Source organism: Pseudoliparis swirei, chromosome 8 (assembly GCF_029220125.1).
Source record: "Pseudoliparis swirei isolate HS2019 ecotype Mariana Trench chromosome 8, NWPU_hadal_v1, whole genome shotgun sequence".
NCBI lineage: Eukaryota > Metazoa > Chordata > Actinopteri > Perciformes > Liparidae > Pseudoliparis > Pseudoliparis swirei.
The window spans coordinates 20,822,189-20,836,368 of record NC_079395.1 but is presented as its reverse complement, the minus strand read 5'-3'; the positions used below and the strand labels follow the sequence as shown (position 1 = coordinate 20,836,368).

The following is a 14,180-nucleotide window of genomic DNA, read 5'->3' as shown; positions in this document are numbered from 1 at the left end:
ATATGAACTCATTTTTTGGCAAAACCTTAAAAGAAGCAGGAAGAGGGGTTGATAATATGCTTGAAGAAATGATCAAGGATATCAAACTGTTAACCTAACAAAGGCATTAAAGAACAACACAAAGCACACACTTTATTCACCGTTTCATTCATTGAAAATCCAAAGCGGCATGTGTCGACATTCAGTACAGTGGCTAGCGTAGCATAGAAGAGTTAATGCTCGTTCATGATGCGCTAACGTACTCTTCTAATAGCCAGTTCAATCAGGAGAGACTTATTCCGAATTCAACAATAATCCTTATTACGACGGTAACAAAATGGAATTATGCACGATCTTTTGCGATCGGACTCTATCCTGAACCAGGATACACAAGGGGCGGTGACGCAGAGTTCTGATTCGCCAGAATCCCCCCTGGAGGCCAGACACTGGTGGTGGTGGTGGTGAAGAAAGGAGTTGCTGCCCCCTGCTGTTGAATAAGTGTATGACTGCCTGCTGCCTGGTGGTGGCTGGGGTGGAGGAGGGTCGCCTTTAAAGTTTGACAACAACGATCTGATTGGCTTAGAGACAACGTGTCGCATCCAATTGGTCGCTTGAAGTGGAACCCCGCCCACATCAGCCGATGGCGTAATCACAGGGAGATTGACACACTATGCATTACCCGCCTTCTAAAGAGATTCTTCCTTCCTGAACTACCGCTAAAGCCCCATATGGGTTCGACACTTGCAAGGGTTGGCCGTTGCTACACTGTGATTGGCTCGTCTGCCTTTGAGGGGCGGGACTTGGCGTATGGTGTTTCAGCGAAAGAGCAAATTCAAAAGTGAAAGGGAATTCATGCACTTCGTAGAAAGAAACATCCCATGGCAAGTTAACACCTGGTTTAAGCTTCATTTCACCCGGTCACAGAGAAAAGCCTTTCAAACAAGGAAATCCCCCCCCCTCCTCCCCCCATCCCACCCTGCAGCCCTGACAGATAACCGCTCCAGCGCCCCTCTCTGCAGTCAGTCGCCTCCGTTTTAATCAACGCAACAGTCGACACGGGTTACGTGGCGCTTCACTCGAGGCCCAGCGGCTGCACGTTCCAATGTCTCTTCACACCGCTCTCCAAAAGCTACATGTACATCTGGGAATGTGAGCTGACAGCCAGGGACATTAACATCTGTGCTTTCATCATTTTAGAATGAAAGAAAAAGTAGTCAAACTGTTTTATAAGCAGGGTGTCAGCCTCGATCGGAGTGAATGTGACCTTGTAACTCAGGGGCATGGAAGAGTGGGAAAGGGGGGGGTGGGGATTGACTGACTGACTGTATGATTATTTTACTATATATTTGAAATATTTCACAGTATATTAAGCTTTTTCGTTTTCGTTTGCTATTAAGAACTATCCGACAAGCCGTCTACACACTTGTGAAGTTGATGTTGCTCATACGTTAGCAAACCATTGTTGAATGCAGTCATCGGGCAACATGAACATTAATTTGTCCAATATTCGCTCAACCTTCTCGCTCTGTTTTGGTCCCCACCAACTCCTGAGGGAAGTATCTCTTTAGTGACTCTTTAGCTTAATTGTTCACTACCTTAACGAGCTAACGTTGTTAGCTAACGCATGTTGGAGCTCGGCAGATATTATACAGTCGGTTTTATTTGAGCCTCTTTTGCTGATAATAGCTGAAACTGGTGAGGTTAAACCAAACAATGCCCGAAACTGGCAAGCTAGATTTAAAAAAAAGAAAAAGTCCAACCAAAAAACACCGGTAACCTTTTTGCAGTGAAAGTTGCTAGTAGACCAACACACTCCCCCAAATGTACATTATGAACATAAACACATCCTAAAACTAGAACGGGCACTCGGTAGAGCGCATACCTTCGCCGCAGCCACATTTTGGCATTAGTTCCATGCCAATTGGATCCAAATTGACCGCACTATGGTAAAAATGAGATGTTGACCTTTTCATGACCTTGATATTTGACCCGATCGATCCCAAAATCGAATCAAATGGTCCCCGGATAATAACCAATCATCCCACCAAATTTCATGCGATTCGGTTTAATATTTTTTGAGTTATGCGAATAACACGCACGCATACAAATAAATACACAGCGATCAAAATATAACCTTCCGCATTTTCAATGCGAAGGTAAAAATACCAAAAGAATGACTAGCAAACCCTGCCTTAAATGAAAAACGGGTCACCATATAGTGCGGATGTATACCCAGTAATTCAGTTTCATTATGGAATATGTGGGTGTCCTTAACTGCTGTCTTTAGTCTACGGTCAATGTGTCATTGACTTCATCAGTGACTTTCAAAGTGCTGAAAATGTAATCATTACTAACTAAATTACTCCGCTCTCCTTTTGGACCACTTGTGCATGCAGATGTCTTGGTGGTGTTTGTTATGTCCTTGGTTATGCAGATTAAAGCCTCTACTTTTGCTTTTTCAATTAATATGACCAACTGAACCTCCCCTATTTTTCTCCAGTCTCAGATTTCCCAAAATGCATGAAAGGGGATTTTTTTCAAATGTAAACGAATGATTAAAATCCATGTTTCATTTGATCGTTTTTCGCTTAGTTTTTCCAAAACGCTGCTCGTTTGACTGAGCTGACACACAGTTTAGCTCTAATAGATTGATTTTTTTTTTTTTCTTCAGTTTTCACTTAACCTCTTGTTATTCAACTGTTGTGCTGGCCAGACTATCGTCGGGCAATTAATGTGTATCATTGTCATTTGGCCTTGTACCTCTCAAATCAATCAAACATAATTAAAAAGGGAAGGAAGTGCAGCACAGACGGAAACATGTGTACACACCTGGCTGAAGGGAGCACTTCAACTAATCCCACCTTGACATTTTCACAACTCGTTTGTTTGACATTTTCCAAATTGTACAATGTATCTGATTGAGATTTTTCATCAGATGTGGTTCACGTAACTTATGGGTCCAACTCACAATCTGTGTGTTATCTCTCCTCATCTTCAAAAAACATCCCTTTCAGTGACCTTTAAAAATGCAAATAATAGGATTAGATTTTTTTTCTTCTTTTAGAATCGGCAGAATAAAACTGAACATAAATCTGCGCTGTTGGCCTTCTTTCATGGAAGAGATGTGTTCTGTTATTCAAACTGACAGTCGCTGTCTCTCTCCAGTGTTTTCCACGTTTGACTCGCCTCGACTTTGATCCGCATCCAGCTCCTCAGCCACGTTTCTCTTTGACTCCCTCCCCTCCCTCGGTCTCATTTTCTCTGCGGTTTATGTCTGATTCTGTCACTCTCTTCCAAAAGGTCTAACGGGAGAAATGTAAGAGAACAAATTATTCGGTTTGTCGACTACTTCTGCCAGGAGTCAAATATTGCAGACATTAGAAAGAAAGGAAGGTTGGAAATCCTGGAAACTATTTTGTTTTGGCTGCAAAATATTCACTCAAATGTTGATTAAACCACGCTTTGCTGGTTCAGCGTAGAACTTACAGACTTACCGTCGTTTAGTTGAGACGTAAGAGGGACTTCCACACGATGTACAAAGCAGCAGTGTCGGTTGTCTCGGCCCTCGTTGATGAAACGTTGTCGGTATCTATAGAGGTGAGCCGAGGCTAACGCATCTCAAATCAATTCAGCTTATTTTAGAGAGCCCAATATCACAAATTACAAATCATCCTCAATGGGCTTTACAATTTGTACACATAGACATCCCTGTTCCAGAACCTCGCATCGGATCAGGAAAAACTCCCAAATAACCCTTGACGGGGAAAAAAGTGAAGAAACCTTCAGGAGAGAACAGAGGAGGATCCCTCTCCAGGATGGACAGAACAATAGATGTCATGTGACCAGAAGGACAGATTTAGAGTTAAAATACATTGAATGAATATGACAGTGTGTATGAATAGTTCATAGTAGGCATATTCCACGTGGAGACCTCCACGATCCATCAGGCAGATGGAGGTAGAGAGGAGGAGTGGGCGGGGCATCAGACCCAGCCAGGTCCAATGGACCCTATGAGACGTGAAGTCACAAGGACTCTGTGGAGGAAGCAGAGTTAATAATGTGCAATGGAGAGATGAAAATTCATCCATAAGAAGATAGAGGAGAGGAGAGAGGTGCTCAGTGTATCCTAAAACACATGTCATCGATTGCACCTGTCCTTATTCAGAAAGCCTCATTTGATACATGGTGGAATGAATAATCACAAGACTGTATTTCATTTGTTTTATGCTTCCCTTTCATCAATGCCAACACTTGCTGTCACTCCATAAACTCCCAAGTGGTCAAACTATTCCATCTAAAGGAAATATTGAACCATATCTCTAACAGTCGGGGACCTCTGCACTTTCAATGTTTATAGCCGCTGACCCTTGCCCACATGGAAACGGGCCAAGTGCTTCTCTGTCTCAAGGTGAAGTGACCGCTCAGTCGCACGAGAGCTGCTGTCCTTTCAAAACATCGTCGGTGTTATTCGCTAAATTGCCTCTGGAGCCTTTTTTATAAAAAAAAAATCTCTACTGTTGGCATCGCTGCTTTGACTTTGATCCGTATCCGACTTGGCAAGATTCTCTCAATCTGTTCTCCCCTTTGACTCTTCTGTCTCTCTCTCTCTCTCTCCCTCTCTCTCCTCCCCTCCTCTTCTCCAAATGTCACCCTCCTCCCCCCCCAGGGCGGGATGATCGCCCTTCTGCTGTCCATCCTGTTCTTGGTCCTGATCCTCTACACCCGCCGCCGCTGGTGTAAGCGCCGCCGCATCCCCCAGCCGCAGAAGAGCGCCAGCGCCGAGGCGGCGAACGAGATCCACTACATCCCCTCGGTGCTGATGGGAGGCCAGGCCCGAGAGAGCTTGAGGAACTCTAGGGGTCAGGGGCCCAACTCCAGCGGCACCCTCAGCATCCGGGAGACAACGATTTTGGACGGGTACAAGTAGGATTTGGGTCGATGGATCGGGTTTGGGGGGGTGGATGGATGCCGAAATGCCAAAAATGTTATATAATTCCACATTTAACTCAGAGAATAATCGATTTGAATCGCTTGAAACTCAGTACTCGGAGAGCAGCTGCGCACCTTCTTTTTTTTTTTATCCCGAAGATTATAAAAGTTTATCGTATCTATACTTATTCTGTTTACCGCTCCGTCAAGCATCTCAGCAGCTTGTGATGTTTACTCTGATTTCGATCAGTCAAGATCGTGTTTCCCAAATTGTTTTTTGTTTGTTTTTTACCTCATCCCCTCAGGTACGAGTATGACATAACGGACCTGCGCCACCACCTGCAGCGGGAGTGTATGAATGGGGGCGAGGAGTTCGCCAGCCAGGTCACCAGAACCCTGGACTCCCTCCAGGGCTGTAATGACAAGAATAGTATGGACCTCACGCCTGGTGAGTTGAGACAGGTCAATCAAATAAAAAGATACAAGCAAAACAGCCTTAAAGTTCCACTGATCCATAATAAATCCAATGTAAACAACACAACAAGACCACAGAGAGGCAAAGTTAGCAAAACATTTAGCACTTCGGAGAAAAAGTTCTTCAGGAGGTGGAGACCAAAGCCTGGTGTCGAATTTTTTTTTTTTAATCTACATACAAATGCAGAAATATATTTGTTATTTTTCTTTTACATTTATAGAAATCGAAATGTATTCATGTGTGCATTGGAATGTATTTGTGAATCCTTCTGCGTACATTTGTAAATCCAATATATTTGTGAATTATTCTATTGTGAATCTTTGCGTTTGCATTTGTGAGACACTGTGTGCATTTGCAATTATTGATACTGATCTGACTCCATAACAAAGGGCCGCAAACATCAAATGCATCCTAATATTGCAAAGAAATTAGCAATGAAGCCGCTTTGATGTTAAAGCTGAATTTAATTAAATTCAATTCTGTTTATTTTGTATAGCTCATTATCACACAATACAAATTTGCCTCAAAGGGCTTTACAATCTGTACACATAGACATCCCTGACCTTTGACCTCACATCGGATCAGGAAAAACTCCCAAGAAATAGAACAAAACTTTTCACGGGGGAAAAAAAGGGAAGAAACCTTCAGGAGAGCGACAGAGGAGGATCCCTCTCCAGGATGGAGAGAACAATAGATGTCATGTGACCAGAAGGAATCATTACAGAGTTACAACACATTCAATGAGTATGACAGAGTGTATGAATAGTTGGTAGTAGGCATGGACCACGATCCAGACCTCCGTGATCCATCAGGCAGATGGAGGTAGAGAGGAGGAGTGGGCGGGGCATCTGCAGCGCCATGGCATAGTTGGTAGTAGGCATGGACCACGATCCAGACCTCCATGATCCATCAGGCAGATGGAGGTAGAGAGGAGTGGGTTTTATTATTTGGAGCCAGCATAACACCTGATACGAGTTACCTGTGACAGCTGTCGGTTTTCACGAGTGTCTAATCAGCTGATAATAAGAACTGCTGTGTTTTCACTCCATGCACCACCATGTGTTGCTAAAGTTCTACAAACTGGCTCAAAATAAATCTATCAGCTGGAAAGATTTTAACGGGATTGACGAGCCAAGGGGGTTTTGAGCTGGTTACAATTTGCAACCTCACCAACAGTTGCCACTGAATCCTCCACGGTGGACCTTTTTAAAGTCACAGTCATGTCAATTTCTCTGTAAAGTACTGATCAAACAACTGTGTGCGATGCGACAGTTATGAACCCACAGAGAATGTTCCACTCTTCACTACATAGAGCTTAACCACAATTTAGTTCAAGGGTGGCGAGAAACAGGACTCAGAATGAGCTCGACCATTGCTGTATTTCTGCTGGATGTGTAAATAGGAAACATATTCCCAACAGCAGCGTCATACGTCAGTCAACCTTGTTCTGCTGCCCTCAAATCCCCAAAATATTCCTTCTTTAACTGTTTAATGTGTAACCTTATTCATAGAGATGCACCGATCAGGTTTTTTGGTGCCGATCAACGATCACTGAAATCAGTATCTGCCGATCCGATAATACCGATCACAGATCACTAAAATCAGTATCTGCCGATTCGATAATACCGATCAAGATCACTAAAATCAGTATCTGCCGATCCGATAATACCGATCACCGATCACTGAAATCAGTATCTGCCGATCCGATAATACCGATCACAGATCACTAAAATCTGTATCTGCCGATCCGATAATACCGATCACTGAAATCAGTATCTGCCGATCCGATAATACCGATCACGGTGTCGATTGAAGCATTCTATTTATTGTGTAGCATTATTGCCTAGGACTATGAGGAAATACATATATAAAGCACCTCAAACATTAAAGAAATTACCGATTTCTTTAAACATTTAGGACTTTTAATTTGAAAAATCTCTTAATTGCGACAGTAAATATGTTTGATTGCCAGGCTAGGGGAAGTCAGGGACGTCCTGAACACATCTGCATCAGTCGTTGCCTGGGACTCTGAGGAAAAACATATCTAGAGCGCCTCAAACATAAAAAAAATGACATTTCTTTAACCATTTAGGACTTTTACTTTGAAAAATGTCCTAATTGATACATAAAAATTGTTTGATTGCTATTGTAGGGGATTTCAGATATGTATGGAACACATCTGCATCATTCATTTCCTGGAACTCTTGGGGAAATCTATATACAGGACTTTTTTTAACATACAAAAGTCAGACTTATTTTTAGAAACTCTTCCTTGGTACAGTAAAAATGTTTTAATGTTAGCATAATTTAAGCTAAATCTCAGAAACGATCTATAAAGATACAAAAGCAGTTCATTGTTTAATTTTATGTTAGTGTATGATTTGTCGTCATCTTATTTTGAAAAACGGATGTTGTTTTACGCGGTTCTTTCCGCTAACTTTGCAAAACCGAATGTTGTCACGTAACGAAATATTGCTCAACACTGCATCGTCAGCATCGAGTTTGTCTGAGTAATATATTGGGACACCAGCAGAGTTAAGTGCTTCTTATCTTGTGCCTTACTTTTTCTAACAATTTTGAATTGCATACTAACTAGATTCTGTGGCAGAAGCTTCCACTTATTACAAAGCCTTATTTATTCTCCTCCTGCACAGACCTACGATTTATTTTGTGAGAGACAAAGTAGTAAGCTTGCATGTCAGAAAGGTTACTTTAGCTGGTATTGGAGAGGAAATACAAATAGTTTTCGAAGCAGGCAACAGTGTGATTACATTAGCACAGTTGGAACCATTTAGATAATGAGAGAGGTAATTAGATTTTTAATTAAATACCACGTGTTATTTTCTCATATCGGTGCAAAGTAATCATCAAACGTATCGTAGACCAAATGATGGTGGACTATAATGTGAGGTTCACAAACACGAAAGGCACACCACAACTGGGACCGCAAATACAAATGTGGCCCTCGAACAGCAGTTTTCATAATCCGTGGAAGAACATGAGCTGTTACTCCGTTAGACAGTCCACCAGACATGAATATCAAACTGCAGGTATTCACTCGAAGAGTTTACTGCTCACACTTGGAATAATCAAAAGGCAGAGAACTCCTCCTAGGAATATCTATTTTTAATAATCAGTGGACATTTGAGTTGAGCACCGCTCCCACGAGGACGACTGTATGCAGTGAAGCAGGTTTGACGAAGATATGCCCCCCCGCCCCCGCCCCCCCCACCCCCTCCACCACCACCGCCCCTGAATTCTAATTAGCGGCGCATTCGCTGCTCGGATTCATTAAGGCAGCCATTCCCAAAGTGTGGCCGCGAAGGTACTGCAGGTGGGCCGCGAGAGGTCATTTACAATAAATAAATAAAATGTTTTTAATTTTCAATTTTGAAAAGTTTGAAATTAATATAAAAATATTTATGATTTAAATTACGTGTTATTCTTTTATCTGACCTTTTTTTTAAATCCGTGACGTGTCTTGTATCTCGTCAATAGCGGGAAATCTTAGTTTATGTTTTGATCAGAGTTTTGATCAGAGTTGTGATCAGCGCCGCCGTTCCCATAACGCGCACTACGCGCTGCGCGTAGGGCACCGAGTCCTGAGGGGGCACACAAAATAGGCAACTCAAAAAATCCTCATAGTTACAATAATTATAATGCCGATATTATTTCAGTTTAGAAATATTAGGCGCCTTTTAGGCATGTATATCACAAAACAGGCAGAACAAGAGATATATTTAATCGCTCAGCACCCCCCCCCGTTAACACTTCTCGGGTCGCATCGCTCTGCCGTGATGCGCGCAAACACAACCGCGCGCATAGGTGAGCACACTCTCACTAGCACACAACGCTCGCCGTGGGGGCCGCAGAAGATTTTCAGATTTCAAATTGGGCCGCGGCATTCTTGAGTTTGGGAACCGCTGCATTAAGGGATCGGTCACAGTGGAGGTGCTCACACGCGGCGGCCCGATGAACAGCCCGACCCCAGGGATGATGGAGGCGGCATAAACACGTGCATTATGCATTTAAGATGGTTTAATGGGTCCACCTTAAATTCTACAACGGTTCTTTAGGGTCATGCCTGTTGACGATGCTAAATATATATTGATTGAACATAGTGAAGTATATTTGTTAGTATGGCAGCTTTGCTCTATTACATTTCTCTGTTAAAAGTTTACAGTGTAGATTAAACTTTTAGCCATCCAAATACGAAGCGTTTCATGTGCACTTGTTATTGAAACACTGAACCACCTATGCTAGCACAAACAGGCTAACATGCCAGTTTGTGATAGCAAGTTAAACTTACATCTCTTAGTTCTGTTAAGAGATCATATTTATTGATACATAACCCGTCATGAATGTCATTGACAGTGCTAAGAAAGGGTAATGTTTAGCATGTTGTTAGCGTGCTAACAGTAGCACCAAACACAGCGGGCATCTGAGGCTGGTTGGCAATGACTCGGCACAAGCTAATCGCGTTCCAGAGTGATAACAAATCTTTGCACGGCAATCCAGCCGGTAGTTTTGAAACAAAACAATAAATGTGTTGTAAAAGAGGTGTATAAGCACTGTGGAGATAGAAAAGAAACACTAAGCCAGTTGTAAAATTATATTTAGAGTTTAAATACATTCAATGAATGTGACAGAGTGTATGAATAGTTCATAGTCAGCATATTCCACGATGGAGACCTCCACGATCCATCAGGCAGATGGCGGTGGGGAGGAGGAGTGGGCGGAGTCTCAACAGTGGGCGGAGTCTCAACAGGACAGTGGCGTCGTCGGTAGCAGGAATTCCACGACCCAGACCTCGATGATCCATCAGGCAGATAGGATCTATGCCGTCTCATAGGGTCCGATGACCCCATGAGACGTGAAGTCAAAAGGACTCCGGGGAGAAAGCAGAGTTAGTAACATGTGATTGAGAGATGAAAATTCATCCATAAGGAGAGAAAAGAGGAGATAGGTACTCAGTGCATCCTAAAACGTCCCCCGGCAGCTATAAGCCTATAGCAGCATATCAAGGGGCTGGACCAGGTGAACCTGATTCAGCCCTAACTATAAGCTCTGTCAAAGAGGAAGGTCTTAAGTCTACTCTTAAATTAGGTGAAGATGCAGGTGATGTAAGCGTGATGGAGCTAACATTTTATTAGGACTATACAATCTGTGAAATGCATCTTGACATGTCTTTGGGAATAACACTGACAAGATAAACCTCTTGTGTTGTTAACAGTTCAGGTTTGATTAATGTGAATTGCTTGCGTGCCTAAAAGTAACATTATGCAACAATTGTATCTTAAAATAACAGCTTGAAAAAAATTGTGCCGCTACAATTACTTTTAATATGGCGATTTGTGCCTCCGCCATTGCCATCGGGGGTCTGTGGGGAAATAACTCCGCTTTGTAGGATTCTGGGGCCGCCCGATCCGGGGCGGATGTACTTCGACCTGCTTTCTGGCAGTGATTACGCAATGTCATATAGTGCCAGTCCACGCTCGCAGCTCCAGTATAAGGGCGAAGCAAGCGAAGTCTCTTGTAATGAATTACACGTTCCAATGTAAATTATGAATATGTAGCTTTTTGGTGTTGTCAACAATATTGTATTCGATCACACGTACTCCACATTCAAACATTTAGAAAACAACATATATAGGCTGAAAACGCGATCGGTATTTCATCTAAACTAAATGTTGTCATTCTTTTGGTTATGTTAGCATTCATCTCCGATATCACAATGAATAAAACTATGCAGTCATATTTATGTAAAATCTTTGAATATTCTTACCTTATCGGTTGACATAATTTCTTGGTTTCTGACTTCATCTGGTCATCAATACAAGTGTATGCGAGGCTGCATCTATCGTAACTGGGTATTTACGACACTGAAGTAAACGTTAAATACTGAAGGGGGCGCTCCAAGGGAAAAACTCCATTATGGGGCTTTAACTTTAACATACAACTCATTTAAATTTAAAAAAATAAATATTTTTCAGTGTTTTTAACTCCTTCTCACTCAGGATAAAAAGGTAACTTTACCGTATTGACAAACAGAAATTCACCAAATATGACAAGCTGATCTTGAACAGCAGATTAATTGACAATCATTTAATATTAATATATATATATTATAACATTATTCCACATCCTGTTTTATTATATGTATGTATATAGACGTAAGATGTAGTTATACCTGTCCAGTACTTAAAGATACCTTTTTGGGGATTTTGTTTTTGTTTTTGAGGAGATACCATCTTATTCTGAGGGTTAATGGGGTAATTCAATTAACAGTAAAGGATAGAACCTCTCCAAACGTTAGGCATCATCCTCTGGGGACAATTTTTTCACAATCCAGCAAATTGTCAACCAAAGTGCTGGTTTTATTACATAATGGGGTTTTATGATATTATTTTATTTTTTATTGGTTCCCTGGAATTCATATCATATTATTTACCAAAACAGATAATTCCCTCTAAGAATGTGTTCAGTACATTCCCTTAATGGGTTTTAATTTCAAGCCAGCTTTTCTCCCCTCAGTAAACAAATTGCCAGCTGTGTTTCCTTGAGCATCACTACACTTAATCCCTGCTACACTGTGGTTTTAAAACCTTCAACATCCAGCCAACAACAACACAATTATTATGTTGTTGTGTCTTCATCTTTTCCAAGTGGCTGCTTCCTCGTTCCAGAGAGAAAGCTTTTAAGTTCGTGCCCGCCGCTTCTCCCCCGCTCTTAACCGTTATCCCGCTCGTCCGCAGTGAGCGACAACACCAAGCTGGCCCTGATGAACAAGTACAAGGACAACATCATCGCCACGAATCCCATCGACAGCAACCACCAGCAGAACACGCTGCTGCCGCACAACACCTCCACCAGCCAGCGCAAGCGCCTCTCCAACAACACCCGCGGTAAGTCCACCGGCGCTCTGTCGGAGACGAGCGGACACACTGACAGCCAGATGATTATCTTTATAATTTTTTTCTTTTGAGACCGTTTGACAGGGTTCTTACGGCCATGGAAAACCTGGAGAAGTCATGGAATTTAAAAATCCTTGAAAAAAATTAAATCCCAAATGTTTTGCAAAAGTCATGGAAATTTGTTCTATTGAAATGTTCATTTACACAGTTTGATTAAAAGAATAAATATGTATTCTTTTAATCAAACTATTGTCTCTCATTCATTTGTGTCATTTATGGTATATACACCGAGATTTCACTAAATGTTTGGTCATGGAAATTTGGTTTCAAGTCATTGAAAAGTCCAGGAACTCCATTGGTCAAAATGTTTATGAACCCTGGTTTTATTTTTATGAATAGCAGTGTTCCCCCTTCCATTATAACACCTGAAATCACCCCCTGCCCCTCTGTAATTTTCTATATAGCGCCAGATTACAACTAAAGTAATTTACGGTTCCCTTTCCTAAAGAGCAGATCTCCACCTTGTTCTATATTTAAACTTTACGGCCGTTTGTTATTGATCGTATCTACACAACGGCATGTCATTTCTATCTCTACGTGGTCGCGTTAACACTTCTCCTCCGCCACCGATGCGAATAGACTCTTGCATGAAATTAGTTAAAGACTTCTTATACTGCAGTTCATCTTTTTTTAGGTTGGCAAAAGCACCAACTATAGGTGTTTGTGCGCAAGATGGAAGAAAATAAGACGTTCGGCATGTGTTAAATTAACGGATAGAAAGAAGCTTTTCTGGTGCGTTGAGATGAGGGAGACGCCATTGATTAATCTGTCACAGTTTTTGTAATCGACAAAGAAATATTTCTACATTTCTGAAAGAGTCATATTTAAAGACACAAGTTTATAAAAAAAATGTTGAAGTTAAATAATCCTGATCTCATTATTGACCAAAATCAACCTGATTTGACTTTTGGCTGCGTAGAACCCCTTGAACGTCGGATTCACAGTTATGTTTCTACGCATCATTGAAAACGTTTCCGATGAAAAGGCCCAAAGTGGAGGTACGAGGTGTCGGACACGCAGCAGTGTTACCGATCATCGCCCAGCGGCACACATCTTTTATCAACAATTGTTTATCTCTCGCAGCTCCGCAGGATGCAGGAAACCACGGCGAGTCACTGAATGCCACTGCGCAGGTTTAATCATTGACAACATCACGGATGCCCTTTTGGAAAACTCCTAAGGACCCCGAGACATTTTCAACTCGCTGGGCAAAAGTTATCAATAATACAGGGAACCAATACTTTGCTCGAAAATAGAGGATAAACTCTGCGTTCTAGATGGGAGAGATGAATGCCCTTTGGACCCTGACTCTGTAAAAAGTGTTCAGTGGGAATGTGCTGTGCTTGTTTAGCGAACGGATACACCTCGCGGTTCTTTGCGGTCTTTTCGACAACATCTCTCAAACTGTATTTCTTGTCATTCCCCCGTTGAAGCCAATCCGAAATGCTTTATTTTCTTACACTCATGTTACATTGATACACGGTAGACACAGCTACAGGGAGCGATTCAGGGTTCAGTGTCTTGCTCAAGGACACCTCGACTATGGCGGGGATTGAAAGACAGAACTGCTAACCACTGACCCACAGTCGCCCTGAGGTCGCATTGAGGTTTTCGGAAATAAACAGTGTAGTCTGGCTTAAAAAATTGGTTTGTTAACTATGTAAAACGTAAACGATGAAGCATAAGTACGGAAGACACATCAACATTATCGCTCGTGTAAAGGAAACCAGTCTCCTGGTTGAAAGTCCTGTGTTCATTTGACCCACCTTCTCACCTTTCATGCTGCGTTCACACCAAAAGCGTGACTATTTGTGCGAGTAGAT

General features: G+C 42.0%; 1 protein-coding gene across 2 annotated transcripts in view; it reads left to right on the top strand.

Moving 5' to 3' along the window:
- The window catches only part of astn1 (astrotactin 1), a 462,961-nt gene that overhangs the window by 101,761 nt on the left and 347,020 nt on the right, over positions 1-14,180 (top strand). The window contains exons 3-5 of one of the 2 annotated variants that reach the window (XM_056421820.1): positions 4,646-4,896; positions 5,214-5,356; positions 12,139-12,288. In XM_056421820.1, the coding sequence (XP_056277795.1) occupies positions 4,646-4,896; positions 5,214-5,356; positions 12,139-12,288 (544 nt within the window). Of the gene's footprint in view, positions 1-4,645; positions 4,903-5,213; positions 5,357-12,138; positions 12,289-14,180 lie in introns of both variants that reach the window. The other variant, XM_056421821.1, reaches the window with a different exon arrangement.